The sequence below is a fragment of the Eleutherodactylus coqui genome, chromosome 2 (genome assembly GCF_035609145.1).
Source record: "Eleutherodactylus coqui strain aEleCoq1 chromosome 2, aEleCoq1.hap1, whole genome shotgun sequence".
Classification (NCBI taxonomy): Eukaryota; Metazoa; Chordata; class Amphibia; order Anura; family Eleutherodactylidae; genus Eleutherodactylus; species Eleutherodactylus coqui.
Genome location: NC_089838.1, coordinates 120,666,087 through 120,687,101, shown reverse-complemented (window position 1 = coordinate 120,687,101; position 21,015 = coordinate 120,666,087). Strand labels below are relative to the sequence as shown.

At 44.6% G+C, this 21,015-nt stretch overlaps 1 protein-coding gene across 1 annotated transcript in view; it reads right to left on the bottom strand.

The window, feature by feature from the left end:
- Nucleotides 1–21,015, bottom strand: part of LOC136610023 (dynein axonemal heavy chain 3-like) — a 1,175,415-nt gene that overhangs the window by 280,823 nt on the left and 873,577 nt on the right. Inside the window, exons 52-53 of the mRNA XM_066589293.1 lie at nucleotides 12,959–13,141; nucleotides 283–421 (exon numbers count right to left, since the gene is read on the bottom strand). Of these exons, the coding sequence (XP_066445390.1) occupies nucleotides 283–421; nucleotides 12,959–13,141 (322 nt within the window). The remainder of the gene's footprint in view (nucleotides 1–282; nucleotides 422–12,958; nucleotides 13,142–21,015) is intronic.

The following is a 21,015-nucleotide window of genomic DNA, read 5'->3' as shown; positions in this document are numbered from 1 at the left end:
CATCTCTAGTGTTAACCCTTTTTATTTCTTTTTTTTTTCCAGCTTTCAGCTAGCACCCTCTGCATGTCATTCTTATACTGCATTGCTACAATATATATACAAATGTCCTGATAAATCTATCCATCTATCTATACCAGGACTTATATCAGGACACTGACATTCCCAATTCTGCAAGCCAAGATATTATTTCCTTATTTTAATTCAGTCTAAACTATAAACTAGTAACATGTTTAAAACATGACAAATCTCGGGATCTGTAAAATGATCATTGCAAAATCTTACCAATAAGTAGAGCGTGTCCACACGGTAGTTTCAGGATTCTGCTTATTCTTGAAATATGTTCAAAGGCAAAGTGAAACATTACCAGATTCATTGGTGTCTTACTGTGCTTATTGTATTGGTGTAAAAAATTCTGCATACACTAAAATACACAACAAAACAGCAATTTAAGGAAGACTATAGAAATATAATAAATGTATTAAATATATACAGTAATATATTAACAAGAATACTCAGTTTGTGCAGTTTTAGGCACAATGACTCCAAACACCCGCAGTTAACATATTACACCTTCACTTTACATGAGCAATCAATACTTCTTGACTATTTTTATGTTCTCATAATAATTCATGAGTGTCTGAGATATCATTACTCCAGCGGACATACCAAGCAAATAAAAAATGATAAAGAAAAACTTATCTTTATATTTTAAGTGATTTCTTTACTTTAATGTTGACTATCAAACCTAAAGAGGTTGTCAAAATTATTTTTTATTCCTGATCACCATGTGTTAAAAATCAGAGTTGTAACTTGAAGCTCCTTGGCTCCAATGCAAAACCTGTAACAGGGCCCCCAACTATAATGCTTTATTCATAGTACTGGGCTCCCTATATGGAGAAGACAGGCCTTATGGGCCCCCTAAGGCTCCTGGGCCCGGGTGCCACCGCATCCCCTATAGTTACGCCCCTGGTAAAAATAATAAAAGATCATATACTCATCTCTCCCAGCTCTCTGCTGTGTCCAGCACCATGGCTCTGTCCTCTGAGCCAAGTCTGTGTTGACAGGCTGCAGTAAACCTGCATACGGTATACTACAGGCTGCTGCAGCCAATCACAGACCTCATTGCTGGAACACTAATCTCTATGATTGGCTTCAGCAGTCTGTGATGTTGCATAGGCAGATTGCAGGTTATACACACACTATCATAGGGGGCGCTAAAGTGTATGATCACTTATTATTTTTATGCTTAGGAAGCAGGGATTTACAAAAAAAATAAAATTAACTATTACAATCCCTTTAATAGGCAGCACAACAAAGTATATATGGAGTCTTGTGTGCTATGCCTAAGGGCTCCTAGCTCATGTTTATAATATTGAATCCAGCTGTGCATTTACACGTCAGGCGCTGTGTTTTTGCACGCGCTTGTGCGTGTTTTACTGTATTTTTTGCAAGCAGACATGCTCCCATTTCAATAAGCAAATAAGTAAATTAGTTTAATATGTGCTAAGTTCAAGCGCAATATGCACGAAAATAGAACATGCTGAATGAAATGCATATGCAAAATACGTTCACATGAACGAACACATTAAAATCAATGGGTTCTAGTCACTGTTTATTGCATGTGCAAATTTTGCATGCAAAATACACTGCAAATGAGTTTGTGTGAATATGCCCTGATTGTTCACTTATTTTATTATTAGCAACATTAATCGTAAAAAAAACAAACAGTGCCCTAATCTAGCAATACTGTAGTCCATTAGGGCCATGGACCCCGCACTGCCCCATTATAGCCTATAAGGCTATACACATGAATGCTGGCTGCACGTCCTATTCTCATCCATTTGCACACACAAGTACATGCAATGTGCAGTGTCCATGCAGATCGGGCAGCAGTAGTTTCTTTGGCGCAGGTCACACTGCGGCCATGTGAATCCAGCCTAATTCTCCTTGCGCTGATACAAGGTTACACAACTGGGCAGTCATAAGTACAGTATTCTATTGAGGATAACACTACACATCTAATGCAAATTCCACAGAAATGTATCTACGCAAAGTGCCATACTGAATAGATATCCAAAACTCTGCATATATTTCCATCATTTTTTTCCAAGACTCACAAAAAAAATCTATGCCCTTGGTCAGATATGTATGTATCTTATAGGCACATCTCATTTATACTAATGTAATAGGTAAGCTTGCTGGAAGAAGATATTTCCCAGCAATACAACTCTTCAGAGGCTTAACTGGAAGCTGCTGGTACCTGATGCATAAATTGTGGTTCCTTCATGTGTGCTTCATAGTATTTCTGTCCTTTTATATGACACAGAAACCACTAATCCCCCAGTCCTGAGAGCTCAGATGTGCCTCCAACTGCTGCACACCTGTAGATGGACTATTGTAACTATCTTGCCTCCGAATTTATACATAATACATATTGCCTATAGACAATGGATGATTTTGTCAATTCTGACCAGATTGGCTATCAGCCTTTGTTTCAAGACCTTCCCTGTCTGTTTCAGTCTGCATTTACAAAAATATCTTTGCCAGTGCTCCATTCACTTTTAATGCTACTGCCGAGCTACCCAAATAACACCTGCTCTGGTATATCCATCAGGATCATTGAAATCAATAGAATACTGACCCCACATGCTCGGTTGGCGCTTCCTTTCTTTCTGACGTCACTGCAGGGAGAAAAGTGTAGCCCGCAGTGACAGGAACTGGGGCACGGAGTCCCATTCTCCAGATCGATGGCGGTCACAGAAGTAAGACTCCTTACCAATTTGCAGGTTACCACCTATCTGGTGGATAGAGGATAACTTCAAATTCTGGTCCAACCCCTTTAACTCTAATTATAAATATATCCCTTTAGGACTATCTGTATTGTTGCTGGTGACGTTAAATTGGCTGTATGTTTATTATGGTGTCGGAAGGTGTAATGGGAAATACTGTACTTTAAGTTCTTTCTTTTGCAATTTCTTGAAGTATCAAGACATAAAACATTTCAGCTCATTTTTGTACTAGTACCAATGAAATGCACATCATTTATCAGCTGTAATGAACAAAAATCTGCAGGCTTTGTCAGCCGTTATTGCTTCAGGGCAGATGAGATTTGTTATTTATGGTGGTGCCTTCTCTTATTTTTGCTTTTTTATTTTTTTTAAAGGAAGTGAAAATGACAAAAATACATAGAAAATATCAGGTGTTAAATTATAATTGTTTGTATATTGTAACAAGTGGGTATCTGTGAAGGCTATGATTTCAAACAATTACAATAGAAAAAATTAAGTAGATGTATCCATACTCCAGGAATGTCAAAGTACTCCCTTCCCAGCATTTAAAGATACAATAAAGAATAAATATCGTATGTCTTGCATACAAAAATATGGTACTGACATAGATTCATATTTTGTATGCTAACTTGGTAAGAGTACCAGAAATAAACTATATCCGTAGTAGATTCTCTACTTAGTCCAAAATAATGAGCAAACTGACCATAGAATAATGACTTTTTAGATTTAACCTTCTGCGTTCATTTTTATGGTATTGTAAAAAACAATACTGAGAAATTATTCTTTCCCACACAAGAAAGAAAGACTCAAAGAATTGAATATAACCTTTGAACCATCAGATGTAGGATAATTAATGAAAACAGTTTGCTGCTTCACACGTGTATTAAAAGAAGTTAGGCTTGTTCCAATACAATTTACTATGACTAATTATGTATCTTAAAATGGCATGCTCACAATTTCGTTGTGAAGCTTTGGACTTTTTTAATACCCTAATTTATAAAAATTAGCACCTAACATTGCAATTGAAATACGGAAATGCTAAATTTGCAAAAAAACTTTGTAAGTCATGAAAGATCCAATCACTGATTTCCACGTCCATTTCTTATAGTTTTATTATATACACAAACTGTAGAAAATGTGATACAAAAAGCATCCCAGCCATTCCCTTCATGTTCCTTTCTCAAGACTTCTCAAGAAATAGTTAGAAAATTCTTCTAAATGTGTTATAAGGAATCATCCACTACTTTCTTCCTAGGGGGAAGGGGTGTTTGCCTATAAAGCAACTCATACATATTAGACAAATCTTAGCAGATACGTGTTGGAAGGCAGATTTCAGGGGAAAAATCGGATCTCGTATATTGAATTTTAACATGCCCTGAAACGTTGTTCTGCCGGAAGATTGTACTTAAAATATATGTCTCCTTTTAGTTTATTCAGTGATGATGATTATTAGAGATGAGCGAGCACCAAAATGCTCGGGTGCTCGTTACTCGGGATGAAATTATCGCGATGCTCGAGGGTTCGTTTCGAGTAACGAACCCCATTGAAGTCAATGGGCGACCCGAGCATTTTTGTATTTCGCTGATGCTCGCTAAGGTTTTCATGTGTGAAAATCTGGGCAATTCAAGAAAGTGATGGGAACGACACAGCAACGGATAGGGCAGGCGAGGGGCTACATGTTGGGCTGCATCTCAAGTTCACAGGTCCCACTATTAAGCCACAATACCGGCAAGAGTGGGCCCCCCCCCTCCCAACAACTTTTACTTCTGAAAAGCCCTCATTAGCAATGCATACCTTAGCTAAGCACCACACTACCTCCAACAAAGCACAATCACTGCCTGCATGACACTCCGCTGCCACTTCTCCTGGGTTACATGCTGCCCAACCCCCACCCCCGCACGACAGTGTCCACAGCGTACACCAAATTGTCCCTGCCCAGCCTTCAGCTGCCCTCATGCCACGCCACCCTCATATCTATTTATAAGTGCGTCTGCCACAGGAAAAGCAGGCACACACTGCAGAGGGTTGGCATGGCTAGGCAGCGACCCCCCCATAAAAGGGGCGGGCCGATAGTCCACAATGCTGTACAGAAGCAATGAGAAATCCAATCCTGTGCCACCTCCATCTGGAGCTGCACACGTGGGCATAGCAATGGGGAACCTATGTGCCACACACTATTCATTCTGTCAAGGTGTCTGCATGCCCCAGTCAGACCGCGTTTTTTTATAAATAGTCACAGGCAGGTACAACTCCGCAATGGGAATTCCGTGTGCACCCACAGCATAGGTGGCTCCCTGGAACCCACCCGCTGTACATAAATGTATCCCATTGCAGTGCCCTGGACAGCAGAGCTAACGTCAGATGAAATGCAGGTGGGCTTCGGCCCACACTGCATGCCCCAGTCAGACTGGGGTTCTTTAGAAGTGGACACATGCAGTTACAACTCCGTGTGAACCCACAGCATGGGTGGGTGCCAGGAAGCCACCGGCGGTACATAAAAATATCCCATTGCATTGCCCAACGCAGCTGAGGTAGTAATGTCGTGCTTAATACAGGTGGGCTTCGGCCCACACTGCATGCCCCAGTCTGACTGGGGTTCTTTACAAGTGGACAGATGTAGGTTAAACTCCGTGTGCACCTACAGCATGGGTGGCTCCCTGGAACCCACCGGCGGTACATAAAAATATCCCATTGCATTGCCCAACACAGCTGAGGTAGTAATGTCGTGCTTAATGCAGGTGGGCTTCGGCCCACACTGCATGCCCCAGTCAGACTGGTAATATGTACCTTAACAGTAACCTCGTTGGTGGTAATGTGGTGGTGACTGCGGACCTGGTAGCGCGGTTTTATGTAGTTGGTTTTCGGAATGTGGCCAGGATTAAGTGGGCCGTGGCGGGGGGATGGTGGTGGTGCTCTCTTGTTGTGTCGTTAAAGGTGAAATTCTTGGACTGCCACCAGACGGACCAATGCAAAGGTATTTGCCAAGAATGTTTTCATTGTTGGAGGAGGAGGGGGATGTTTTGGAGGCACTATGTGTCCTCTACACGTGTCCGTGGTTATATGCACCTTAACAGTAACAGCGTTGGTGGGAAATGGCCTCGCCGCCATCATGTCTTTGTGAAGCCTCTGTTTCCACACCCCAGTGACATACCATTAGCAGCGGTATAGGCAGAGCCCAGAATTATTAACATTTCAGCGGTAGCATTAGGGACAGGCCCCACTAACATATCACTAGCAGCAGTATAGGGGGAGCGCAGTCTTAGTTCCATTTCAGTAATAGTAGCACTCAAGACAGGCCCCGGTAACATTCCCATTGCAGCAGTTTAGGGAGATAACAGTCTCTTTCACATTTCAGTAGCTGCAGTATAGACAAGGCCCCAGTTACATTTATGTAGCTAAAGTGTAGGCCAACCCCACACACCTTTCTGTACCATGAGTGCAGGCGAAGAACATAGAAATTACTATGATTACACTGTAGGTGAGGGCCCCAAAAAATTGGTGTACCAACAGTAGTAATGTACCTCAGAAAAAATTGGCCATGCCCAACCAAGATGGCAGGTGAAACCCATTAATCGCTTTGGTTAATGTGGCTTAAGTGGTAACTAGGCCTGGAGGCAGCCCAGTTTAACGAAAAATTGGTTCAAGTTAAAGTTTCAACGCTTTTAAGAGCATTGAAACGTATAAAAATTGTTTAGAAAAATTATATGAGTGAGCCTTGTGGCCCTAAGAAAAATTGCCCGTTCTGCGTGATTACGTGAGGTTTCAGGAGGAGGAGCAGGAGGAGGAATATTATACACAGATTGATGAAGCAGAAATGTCCCCGTTTTGGATGGTGAAAGAGAACGATGCTTCCATCTGCGGGTGCAGCCTACGTATTGCTTAGGTATCGCTGCTGTCCGCTGGTGGAGAAGAGAAGTCTGGGGAAATCCAGGCTTTGTTCATCTTGATGAGTGTTAGCCTGTCGGCACTGTCGGTTGACAGGCGGGTACGCTTATCTGTGATGATTCCCCCAGCCGCACTAAACACCCTCTCTGACAAGACGCTAGCCGCAGGACAAGCAAGCACCTCCAGGGCATACAGCGCGAGTTCAGGCCACGTGTCCAGCGCGGGGCCGCCGCCGCCATCATACTTTTGAAGGACTCCGTTTCCACAACCCTATACGGCAGCATCTCAAGGCTGATAAATTTGGCTATGTGGACGGTTAACGCTTGAGCGTGCGGGTGCGTGGCGGCGTACTTGCGCTTGCGCTCCAACACTTGCGCTAGCGACGGCTGGACGGTGCGCTGAGAGACATTGGTGGATGGGGCCGAGGACAGCGGAGGTGAGGGTGTGGGTGCAGGCCAGGAGACGGTAGTGCCTGTGTCCTGAGAGGGGGGTTGGATCTCAGTGGCAGGTTGGGGCACAGGGGGAGAGGCAGCGGTGCAAACCGGAGGCGGTGAACGGCCTTCGTCCCACCTTGTGGGGTGCTTGGCCATCATATGTCTGCGCATGCTGGTGGTGGTGAGGCTGTTGGTGGTGGCTCCCCGGCTGATCTTGGCGCGACAAAGGTTGCACACCACTGTTCGTCGGTCGTCAGGCGTCTCTGTGAAAAACTGCCAGACCTTAGAGCACCTTGGCCTCTGCAGGGTGGCATGGCGCGAGGGTGCGCTTTGGGAAACAGTTGGTGGATTATTCGGTCTGGCCCTGCCTCTACCCCTGGCCACCGCACTGCCTCTTGCAACCTGCCCTGCTGCTGCCCTGCCTCCCCCTCTGAAGACCTGTCCTGAGTAGGCGTTGCAAACCAGGTGGGGTCAGTCACCTCATCGTCCTGCTGCTCTTCCTCAGAATCCTCTGTGCGCTCCTCCCTCTGACTTACTGCCCTTACTACTACCTCACCGATAGACAACTGTGTCTCATCGTCATCGTCCTCCTCACCCACTGAAAGGTCTTGAGACAGTTGCGGGAAGTCCCCAGCCTCATCCCCCGGACCCCGGGAACTTTCCAATGGTTGGGCATCAGTGACGATAAACTCCTCTGGTGGGAGAGGAACCACTGCTGCCCAATCTGAGCAGGGGCCCGAGAACAGTTCCTGGGAGTCTTCCCGCTCCTGAGCATGTGTCATTGTAGTGGAGTGAGGAGGCTGGGAGGAAGGAGGAGCAGCAGACAGAGGATTCGGATTTGCAGCAGTGGACGGCGCAGAACTGTGGGTGGACGATAGGTTGCTCGAAGCACTTTCTGCCATCCAGGACAGGACCTGCTCACACTGCTCATTTTCTAATAAAGGTCTCCCGCGTGGACCCATTAATTGGGCGATGAATGTGGGGACGCCAGAAACGTGCCTCTCTCCTAATCGCGCAGCAGTCGGCTGCGATACACCTGGATCAGGAGTTCGGCCTGTGCCCACACCCTCACTTGGCCCTCCGCGTCCTCGGCCGCGTCCACGTCCTCTAGGCCTACCCCTACCCCTCAGCATGCTGTATTAACAGTGATTTGATTTCCCAGCCAGGATATAAATTCGCGCAAGCCTGCTGCTAAACTTAGCTGGGTGCGTATGATTTTTGTTTAAGTTCTCCACCCAGCACACACGTACCCAGAACGCTGAGGACTGTCAGAGGCAGGCCAAATAGAATTTTTTCCCTTTTTTTTTTTAAAGGAAAGGCCCACTGCGTATATTCAATCAATAATAAATGTGTTGTGGCCCTGCAGTGTGTCACAGAACTGCAGTGTTGCAGAGCTATTAACTACAGCAGATCGGTGATTTCCCAGGCAGGAAATAAATTGGCGCAAGCCTGCAGGCCAAATAGAATTTTTTCCCTTTTTTTTAAAGGAAAGGCCCACTGCGTATATTCAATCAATAATAAATGTGTTGTGGCCCTGCAAATGTGTCACAGAACTGCAGTGTTGCAGAGTTATTAACTACAGCAGAGCGGTGATTTCCCAGGCAGGAAATAAATTGGCGCAAGCCTGCAGGCCAAATAGAATTTTTTCCCTTTTTTTTGTTAAAGAAAAGGCCCACTGCGTATATTCAATCAATAATATATGTGTTGTGGCCCTGCAAATGTGTCACAGAACTGCAGTGTTGCAGAGTTATTAACTACAGCAGAGCGGTGATTTCCCAGGCAGGAAATAAATTGGCGCAAGCCTGCTGTTAAACTTAGCTGGCTGCGTATGATTTTTTTTACGTTCTCCACCCAGCACACACGTACCCAGAACGCTGAGGACTGTCAGAGGCAGGCCAAATAGAATTTTTTCCCTTTTTTTTAAAGGAAAGGCCCACTGACTATATTCAATCAATAAATGTGTTGTGGCTCTGCACTGTGTCACAGAACTGCAGTGTTGCAGAGTTATTAACTACAGCAGAGCGGTGATTTCCCAGGCAGGAAATAAATTGGCGCAAGCCTGCAGGCCAAATAGAATTTTTGCCCTTTTTTTTTAAAGGAAAGGCCCACTGCATATATTCAATCAATAAAATATGTCTTCTGGCCCTGCCTACACAATTCTGTCCCTGGAGTATTACTGCAGGGCGCAATGCTCTGCACGGCCGATTTGGAAAAAAAAAATGTGCAACACTGCTAACAGCAGCCTCCACAGTACTGCACACTGTTAGATGTGGCCCTAAAAAGGACTGTTGGGGTTCTTGAAGCCTACACTAACTCCTAACGCTCTCCCTATAGCAGCTCCGGCACCAACAGCACTGTCCCTCAGCTATCTCACAAGGCATCTGTGGCGAGCCGCGGGAGGGGCCGACTTTTATACTCGGGTGACATCTGATCTCCCCAGCCACTCACTGCAGGGGGGTGGCATAAGGCTGGAACATCACAGGGGGAAGTTGTAATGCCTTCCCTGTCTTTCAATTGGCCAGAAAAGCGCGCTAACGTCTCAGAGATGAAAGTGAAAGTAACCCGAACATCGCGTGGTACTCGTTACGAGTAACGAGCATCCCGAACACGCTAATATTCGCCCGAGCATCAAGCTCGGACGAGTACGTTCGCTCATCTCTAATGATTATCCATTCAGTCGCATCCGACCTTCGGTCGCTTTATGGATCAACGTCCTCCACGCATTTCTGTCTTTTCACCCCTTCTTTTATTTCCACGATTGACATGTTCATAGTGGCCTTCATTGTATCTAGCCATCTTGTTCTTTGTTGTCCTGATCTTCTCTTTCCACTGACTTTGCCAAGCATCAGTATTGTTTCCAGTGAGTTAACGCGCATCACATGTCCAAAAAAAGAGAGCCGCTGTTTGATGATTTTGCCCTCTAGTGATATTTTCGGTTTGACGCGATCTAACACTACCTTGTTCGTTGTCATGGCAGTCAAAGTTATTCGTAGCATTCTCCTCCAGCACCATAGTTCAAATGTGTCAATTTTTCTCCTCTCTGTTTTCCTGAGAGTGCAAAATTTGCAACCATATGTCGTTATATAAAAGACGATTGCATTGACCAGTCTGGTTTTTGTTGTAATGCTATCATTCTTGCTTTTCCAGATTTTTTCCATTCCTTGCATTGCAATCCTACCAAGTGTAATCCGTCCTTTAATCTCGGGTCCAGATTGCCCATTGCGATCGATTTTGGATCCAAGGAAAATGAAATCTTGGACTGACTAGAATTCTTCATTGTAGATTTTTATGTAAAAAATCAGTGAACATAAAAATCACTTTAGTCAATCAAAATGCTTATTCAGCATGTTGAGCATGCATGCTTATGGGGAGGTTTAGGGGTACAGCTGTCAACCTAAAAAGAATTTACATCACCAGTTGATTAAGCCAACACATTGTAAAAGGACCCCAACTGCTCTGCCTGTAATAGAATACACTAAACAACCCTAAAGCTACCCATACACATAAGACTTTGACCATCCACAATGCAGCTGATCAGTCATGCATGGGTTTCCTCACACGAATGATCCCACCAGCAACATACCAGACTAAACTAGCAGATGAGAGACAAAGTAAAAAATAATTGAACTTGCACAAACTGTCAAATGATTGGCCAATTTTAGACAATCTTATTTTAAGCCAACCAGAATCCAAATTGTCCAACCTGACAGATTGCATTTTTAGTAGACTATAGTTTGATATTGGCCATGATGAGGAATTGTTCACATAATTTATTTTCCACACAATAGCCAAAATGGCTGAAATTCATCATATCTATAGATACAGGAGTTCTCAAATGAACATATGTTATCCCCTATCCACAGAATAAGGTTAACAATTTGATTGGTGGAACTCTGACCATTGGGACCCTCACTGATCATGGGGAGGTCCTTGAATGAATACAGCGGTGTCATGCTTGTGCACTACTGTGTCATTCGTTTCAGTGATACTGCTGGAGATTGCTAAGTGCTTGTACTAATCTATTTCTGGCAGTCCTATTGAAGTGAATGGAGCAGTAGATGCATGCATGACTACTGCTTAATTGATTTGGGGGAACTTCAGGACCCCAAGTGGTCGAACCTTTACCGATCACATAGTTATATCCTATTCTGTAGGAAAACCCCTTTAAACCTGTCTTCTTGGTTAGGACACCTTTGTCACCCAAGAATGGATGAGAACAGGACGGAATGAGCAACTGTGTTTTTACTGCAGGATTATAGGAGAATGTTTCTCTTTTCAGGAACTGTGTGACACCCTGTGGGGACGAATTCAGGTCCTGTTTACTTTTTCATGCATTTTTAGATTTAATGTTCCTGTAAAGGAAAGTAATAATTATTTTAACTAAAATATACCGAACATATTTTGTGTTTTTCATTTCTGATGTTTTTATTTTCTATGTTTTTTTATTCCATTTCCTGTCCATAATTATGGGAGAAGATATCTTTCTTGAGCTGTAAATGATCATAAAATGTTTAGGGGAGGATCCACTTCACTTATTGTCAATAGTGAATCCCATGTTATTTGTATAACTCTTCCTGAGATGATAATGAGATGACTACTGAAAAGTGTTATCTAAGAAGTTTCAACCTTTTATGGGGACTTCAAGATTTGAAGATTTTTTTTTTTAACTAATGAGTGATCATGGAAATAAAAAAATGTAACAATATATTGATTTAAACAACACACTACAGCTCATTCATTTCAAAATACCGCCTAAATTGTGGATTTTTTTTATAAATGAAGAAAATAAGCTAGTTTGTGATGAATATGGATCTATTTAGGCAAAAAATACTGTGATTACTGCTAAGGGTGGATACTTTGATGATAAAAAAACTAAGGAAATCATTTGTATACAATGTGTATGAGTACAAAACATGTTTATTTGCCTTATTTGTGGCATATTGAAATTAATGAGCTGTAGTGTAAGTCATTTTCTGACAACTGACCTTTTAAGCTGACTATAGACGCAACCATCTAAATGTTTTTTTAATAATTACTGTCACTAAAAACTCAGCACTGAGCAATGGAAAACTGCTCTCTTCATCAGAACACTTATCATTAATGCATCAAAATATTTCTTAAGGCCTTTTTACATGTGGTGACAATTGACTTAAAGAACATTTCTAAGAACTTGTATTCTCGATCATTACCCAGCAATCAACCAACAAATAATAAAACACTTTTTAGCACTTTTTTTTTTATAAATTAGCATTTGTCGGTGCGTATCCTCACTAGTGAACATAGGTTGTGCCACCTTCAATAATGTTAACACGCTGGTATGAATGATCATCAGAGCGATCATTCTTACAAACCACCACATGATAATTGTAGAATGTAAGGAAAGAACTAACAAGTAAAAAGGGCTTTTAGTTGAATCATTAGTCATAAATAGAGATGAGCGAGCATTAAAGCAAATTACTCGAGCAAGTATCGCCATTTTTGAGTACATGTCTGCTTGCCCGAAAAGATTCGGGGTCCGGCGGGGGCAGCGGGGGAGAGCGGGGGGGGGAACAGGGGGGAGATCTCTCTCTCTTTTCCCCCCGCTCACTCCAGCAACTCACGGCTCACCCCTCCGGCCCCCCAATCTTTTTGGACGAGCAGGCATGCACTCGAAAAAGGCGATACTCGCTCGAGTAATTTGTCTTAACGAGCACGCTCGCTCATCTCTAGTCATAAATGCTACAATTGTGGCCTTTCCTATTGGTTAAGAAAACTACATCTTAACTAATGCAAATGCTTGAGATTTCCAAAGGAAAAATTCTTCATGTTGTGGGAAATTAGTGGTTGTGTGAAAACATGAGGCATACTTACATTTTTAAGTTCTTCGAGGTCCATAATTTCATTATAAAACCTCTCAGACTTTTCAGCATTTTTGGAAACAACATAATCCCCGAAAAATAGGTTGTGCATGTCATCATCCTGCACTTCTCTCCCAATCACCAGATGAGTAAAGAGGTTTGTTATTTTCTCTTTAAATTGGGACTGAACGACATTCTGAAGAAACAAACAACAGAAAAGAGTACTACAGTAATTCTGATTAATTGCAAACAACATTTCATTTCATGGGAACCTGATGATAGTAGCCAGGATATGAATAGACACCAAGTGCAATTATTTAGGCGCATGAAAATTACAGCGAGCCAATAATTTAGTCTTGTCTTTTTATCATATTACCCATGACCTTTCTGTCATGTGTTAATATTTTAATTTATGTGCATGACATTCAACAATTCCTTGGTGGATTTTTTTCAGTTGTATAACAAGACAAAACAAGTAAACACATCACGTAAAATTCCAGCCCATTAATATTTTATACAACATTGATGTTTTGCATTTCCATACAAAAATATCACACTTATAGCACTATTTTCTGATATCTCTGGATTGTAAAGACTGGATAAAACATTAAAAAGACATTTTATATTACACATACATAAAATAGGTTGTAGTCACCAGTAATTTCCAGTAAGTAACCAGGAAATTCACTGCTTGTTCCCATTAAATGTGAAGATTTGTTAAAATCTTTCATTTTTATGGGTTTTGTGGAACATCAGTAAAAATAGCTTCTGTATATCAAATTATACATTTGCAGTTTAAGAAAACTATGAGAATTCTTTGACAGTTTCCTATACTTGTCTAATAATTGTGTGTTAAAGGGGTTGTCGGGTTTTGAACAATCCATCTTCATATACCCTATAAGTGAACTCAATGTACAGATAGGTCAGCGCCTTCAATTGGATGCAAAGTTAAAGGAAAAAAGGAAAAGGACTGATCCACTAGCACCTGAAGTCCTGGTACGCTCTGTAATCAATGTCCTTATGTCTCAGGGGCCATCCATAGCTTGGAATGCAGCTAGAGAAAACCTCACATTCAATAGAGTGTGGTTAAAGTGCACAAGTTCGAAAACGGCACCTATGTCGCTGAAACGCGTTGCAAATGTTTGTTTGAGGATTAAAATTATATATTTTGGAACATATCCTTTTAGAATCGTTTAGACATTGTTCCTGAAAGAACCTTGTGCTGTGAAGAAAGGCTTTTCTTTTTTTAACATGCCACATGCACCTCTGAAATATTGCTAAAATACGTTGGTTCCTTACCACGGACACGCTAAAGACACTCGTGGTCACCCTCATCCACTCCCAGCTTGACTACTGCAACTCGCTATTCATCGGCCTCCCCCGTACTAGACTCACTCCTCTCCAATCCATACTAAGTGCAGTGCTAGGCTCATTTTTCTATCCAGTCGTTACTCAGACGCCTCTGCAATATGCCAGTCGCTGCATTGGCTGCCCATCCACTGCAGAACTAAATTTAAACTCCTTTACCTCACTCACAAAGCTCTGCGCCAGCATACATCGCCTCCCTCCTGTCAGTACACCACCCGCTCACTCTGATCGGCTAACACACACATACTAAACACCTCTGTAATACGAACCTCACATGCTCGCCTACAGGACTTTACTAGAGCAGCACCAATCCTCTGGAACGCTCTACCCCAAGGCATCTGGACAATTTTAAATGCACCTCTTCAGGGAAGCATACCAAATCTCCTAGTCCCCTGCCACACCCTATGGTGCCCCACCCCGTTTGCCTTCTAATTATTGATCTGCACATGAAATGTCCTATTGCCTGTGTTCCCCACCCCTTCCTCACCTAAGGGACAAAAGGTTTCAATAAAGACTTATGGAACACCCTGTGAACCCTCCATGTAGCTAGCAAACCCAGTTCGTAGGCGAGCGGGTTCACCACACGTGTGATGACAAAGGGACCCACGTAACGCGGCGCCAGCTTCAAAGATGGGACCCTTAATTTGAGATTTTTAGAAGACAGGTATACCTCCTGTCCCACCCTGTAAGGTTCAGATACAGACAGACTCTTCCCACTATGCAACTGCATACGAGCCCCCGTTGCTTCCAAGTTTTTCTGTACCTCTTTCCATACTCCCTGCAGCGTATCTGTGGCGACATCAGCTGCAGGATAGACAGATGGAGTAGGGATCGCTGTAAGGAAGTGAGGATGCTGATCATATACACAAAAGAATGGAGATACCCCAGTGGAAGAACAAGTGCGGTTGTTTAGTGCAAACTCTGCCAACGGCAGGAACTCTGCCCACTGATGAGCCTTTTCGCCAGCAAACAACCGTAAATATTGCACTAAATCTTGGTTCTTCCGCTCAGTCTGACCATTAGTTTGCGGGTGGAATGCTGAGGAGAAAGAAAGTGACGTTCCCAGGTTTCTGCAGAAGGCACGCCAAAACCGCGACATAAACTGAACCCCGCGATCAGATACAATGTTTTTGCCGAAGGTAGCTTCTTTAACGCCACAAAATGTGCCATCTTTGAGAACCTGTCGACAACCACTAAGATAGTGGTGCACTTCTGGGATTCTGGTAGATCAGTGATAAAATCTACTGATAACTGCGACCACGGACTAGAAGGTACCGGTAACGGTCTCAGAGGACCCTCCGGAGGACGCCGCTGACTCTTATTGCGTGCACAGACAGAGCATCCCTTAACAAAGTCGCGGATCTCCTGAGACATGCCTGGCCACCAGAAGTGTCTGGAACAGAGATCCAGGGTTCCCTGAAACCCTGGATGACCTGCGAGAATCGACGAGTGAGATTTATCCATGACTCTAAGACGTAAGGTCTCTGGCACCCCCGAAGGAGCGTCCTGCTGAGCATTCCGTAGTTGAGGGACAAAGTTAGATTCTATAGCTGCCACCACCACACCAGGTGCCAAGATATTCTCGGGGGTCATAGTCTCACTTTCCGGCACCCCGAAACTCTGTGACAGGGCGTCCGCTTTCACGTTCTTCTCTCCTGGGATATATGTCACGACGAAATTAAACCTGGCAAAGAACAACGCCCACCTGGCTTGACGAGCTGTGAGTCTTTTAGCATTGGCGAGATATACCAAATTCTTGTGATCAGTATACACGGTAATAGGGTGTCTAGCACCCTCAAGATGGTGTCACCACTCTTCTAAAGCCCATTTGATCGCCAGTAACTCATGGTTACCCGCGTCGTAGTTGCGTTCTACTGAACTAAACTTCCGCGAAAAGAACGCACATGGGCTATACCCAGATCTCCCACTGACTTCCTGAGACAATACTGCCCCTGTCCCCACCTCAGATGCATCTACCTCAATGAAAAAGGGTAGTCGCGCGTACGGCTGTATTAACACCGGGGCAGTCGTAAATGCCCTTTTTAGATGACTAAAGGCCTCTACAGCTGCAGGCGACCATTTTACCAAGTCAGCCCCCTTCTTAGTCAGATCGGTCAAGGGTTGAGCAATAACCGAGTAATTCTTAATGAATTTGCGGTAAAAATTTGAAAAACCCAAGAACCGCTGGAGAGCCTTATGGTTGTCTGGTCTGACCCATTGGGAGATTGCTGCTACTTTGTCAGACTCCATCTGAATCTCCGTGGGTGAAATCACATAACCGAGGAAAGATACTTGTTCAGAACCAAATGTACATTTCTCCAACTTGACAAAAAGTTGATACTCGCGCAAACGGGTCAGAACCAACCTCAGGTGCTGCACATGTGAATCCCAGTCAGGAGAATACACCAGAATGTCATCAAGATATATGACCAGAAATACCCCCAGGAAGTCATGAAAAACCGCATTCATAAAACCCTGAAACACAGCAGGGGCGTTACAGAATCCAAAGGGCATAACCAGACATTCAAAATTCCCTAATAGGGTGTTGAACGCCGTCTTCCATTCATCTCCCTCTTGAATGCGAAATCAGTTGTAAGCCCCCCTTAAGTCCAGTTTGGCGAACCAGTGGGCCCCTACCACCTGATTCAACAAGTCAGGAATTAGGGGCAAGGAGCACTGGTTCTTCACTGTGATTTTATTCAAGGCCCGATAATCCACATAAGGCCTCAATGTCCCATCCTTCTTCTCAACAAAGGAGAGACCTGCCCTGGCGGGGACCTGGACGGCCGGATATGTCGTTTGACCAGAGACTCCGAGATATAGGGCTTAAGGGTTTCGTGCTCACGCCCTGACAAATTGAAAATGGCTCCCTTAGGGATGGGACTGTCGGGAATCAGATCAATACCACAGTCCCACTCCCTATGGGGAGGCAAAGCCTCAGACATTTTTTTTGGAAAATACGTCCTGAAAATCTGACAAATATTACGGAATAAGCACAGTATCTGCAGAGCACATGGCTATTGTAGTTAGGTGATTATGACAGGATGACCCCCAATGAGTCAATTCCCGGGTGGACCAATCAAATTGGGGATTGTGCAGTGCCAACCAGGACATACCAAGCACCACATCAACAGACATCTTTTCCATAACTAGGAAAGACAGATTCTCAGAATGGAGAACACCCACAGTGAACTGCAGAATGGGAGTCCTCCATTTAACAACACCTGTGGAGAGAGGGGTCGAATCAATACCAATGAAGCGCATGGGGGGCTTCAGCATGTAAAATTCGGTTATCAGAGGTCTGACAAAATTTTAATTAATCAGATTGACTGCAGCACCCGATTCAATATAGGCTTGACCAGACCGAATAAAATTCCGGAAGCCAACCTGACAAGGCACCAACAACCTAGGGAGTACCTGTGATCCTAGACGACCCTTCAGAGAATCGCCTAGGATCGGTAGTTCTTCCGCCACTTCAGACTGATGTTGCCGTTGCTTCTGTGGACAGGTTGCTACTCAATGTCCGTCTTCCCCACAGTAGAGGCAAAGATGGTGAGTCATCCGGAACCGTAGCCGTTCCCCGGGACTTAGCTGGTCCACTTCCATAGGCTCGGCCCCTGAAGCTGGCATGGGGGAAATGGAAACGGATCTACAGGACTCCCTAGTTTTAAAGGCCTGACGTTCCTTTTCTCTAGATCTCAGTCTCCTGTCAGCCTTTACTGCCAATACCATCGCCTCATTAAGTGTTATGGGAGAGGGATGGGAAATAATTAGATCCTTGACAGCATCAGAAAGGCCCAACAAAAACACATCTTTGAGGGCGCCATCATTCCAGGAGGTTTCGCCTGCATACTGTCTAAACCTAGAGCAATAGTCTTCAGCACACTGCTGCCCCTGACGCAAAGCCATGAGGTGAGATACAGCTAACCCCGCCCGGTCTGGCTCATCAAAAATACCTCCTGGTTCCTGAAAAAATAAATCAACAGACTGCAGGCAAGCAGAACTCTCAGGTAAGGAGTAAGCCCATGTCTGGGGGGGGGACCCCGCAGCAAGGACAGATTCAATCCCACCTTCTGGGACTCAGAGCCGGAGAATCCGGGCCGCATCCGGAAATATAGTTTGCATGCCTGCTGAAAAACAAAAAACTTGCTTCTCTCCCCAGAAAACACCTCAGGGAGAGGAAATTTGGGTTCAGGAATAGATGGGGCGGCAGGAACCTGCACCAACATCCGCTGCTCCTTTAGCCACCATACGACCGGACAGGTCTTGGATCACGCCCACTAGCTCCTGCAACTGATTAGCAAGGACACTCATAGTCTCCATTGGAGACCTAACAAAAACCCGCAGGGTAATTTTAAGGGCCAGTTATTATGTTACAGTATCCTACCCAATGATACGCCAGCTTGGGTTTCCCTAGAACTTACCCGCAACCCCTGTCCCTGCCTACTTGTCTCCACTCCTGGCTAACCCCAGGCGGGCAACTGGCCGGGGGTCCCTACACTCGCTAGGGACCGAGGAGGGACGCTGGTGTACCAAGATGGAACAGGGTAGGATACCGACAGGAAGGGTAGGTGAATAAACCAACAGAAAATAGCAGCAGACCGAGGCAGATGGATAACCTGGCAGATATAGCAGAAGCTGAGATCAGGAGACTGTCAGAGGAAGGAAGCTAGCACACTGAAACAGAAACCAATAACTGGCAGTGAATGGACCTCACTGCCAGCCTTATAAACAAAAGCCTCCGCCCAGGGGTGGAGACGGGGAGGCGACAACCTCCCAGCAGAATTTCATAACAGGGACTCGTGCATAGAGCTGCACTCAGAGACGCCCGCGCACACGCCGCCGCCTGGACCTTCGAGCGTGCGCACCGCGCCGACCAACCACCTGTGGTCCCGGCAGCCGCCGCATGGTATCACATATGTTAACCAGAGAGTGTCTCTTTTCATGGAGGACTTAGGTTGACAACTCTATTATTTAAAGGAATGTTTATTATACTGAAGAATAAAACATGGAGAACACAGTATCAAAACATTGCCACGGTAATAAAACAGTGTAGGAGAAAAAAATACAATACGATTAGAGATGACCGAGCATACTCTGTAAGGACGGATACTCGAGCAAGTATCGTCCTTACCGAGTACCTGCCTGCTCACCCGCAAAGATTTGGGTGTCGGCGGGGGGGCGGGGAGCGGCGGAGGAGAAAGGAAGGGAGATATCTCTCTCTCTTCCCCCCGCTCCCTCCTGCTCACTCCCACAGCACAGCGCTCACCCACGCCGGCACCCGAATCTTTGCGGGTGAGCAGGCAAGTACTCTGTAAGGACGATACTCCCTCGAGTATCTGTCCTTACCAAGTACACTCGCTCATCTCTAATTACGATGCACAAAATACAAAAATGCTGTGCTAGAGTTTATACAAATAAGGGAGTTCGAACAATACCTCCACAGCGCCACCTAATGGAAGGCAGCACTCCTTCAGATCAATGTTAGACTCTTTCTACAAGCTCTGTAACAATGACAAGGAATTGAAAGCAGAGCCAGAATCCATGCACAGACCGCTGTTTCGGGGTGTTTGCCCCTCATAAGTGTGCAGTAGCTTTCTGGCTTTGCTGGAGAGAGGCCTATAATGTCTGTCAGAAATGCCATCTTTTCTCCTTGGGGAGAGCACCTAGAAGATGAGTGAGTTCGGAGACTTAAATGCCCATTCATGCTCCTCTGGGTAATATGCAAATAAAGGAGATGGAACAGTACCTCCACATCGCCACCTATTGTAAGGCAGCATTCCTTCAGATCAATGTTACACTCTTTATACAAACCCTCTAAGGAATTGAAAGCAAAGCCAGAATCCATGCACAGACAACTGTTTTGGGGTATTTTCCCCTGATCAGTGTGCAGTAGGTTTCTGGCTTTGCTAGAGAGAGGCCTGTGACATGGGTCAGAAATGCCCATATATAGAATATAAAGAGTCTGCAGAGCTGGATTCCGCTGTGTGCTACCACATGTGGATTACGGCTCTGCCGTGTGCAGGTGGCCTAAAAAGTCCCCTGGTGCAAGCACTGAGTTATGACTGACTCCTTGGGTGACGTCACATTGTGACGCTTTCTTGGCAGACAGTTTTTGCAAGGTGGTTTGCCATTGCCTTACTCAGTCATCTTTTACACCCCCGCAAGCTGGGTACTCATTTTACCGACCTCGGACGGATGGAAGGCTGAGTCAACCTTGAGCCAGAACCCTAAACCAAATGGGGATTGAATCTGCAACCTTCAGGCTGTGAGCGAGAGCTTAGAACTGCATTTCTGCTGCCTTAACACTCTGTGCCACATGGGGCTCGCAGACGGCCTGAACAAGGGGAAAAACCAAAACACACGCAGGAAAAGATCAGAAGAACAGGATGTCAGAAAGTGGGGGGCTCCTACACATCAAAATAAAGTGAGATAATTAAGCTACCATTTATATGACACTTGCAGGGCAATTTGTGCAACATCCCCAAATTTTATCAAATGTGTCAGGGCCCATTTCTCCACAGATTATAGGTAATTGTTGTGGCATGCAGTAGTGATTTACCATTTGAGCAGCTTAAAGGTGACTGTCATGAATCACAAGCTACCACTGTCACGGACAGCGGTTTATGGGTTTGACAGTCCCTGACCTGTGATGCCGATACCTGGGGCAGACCTGCAAGGTCAACTTAGTTCCATCCTTCA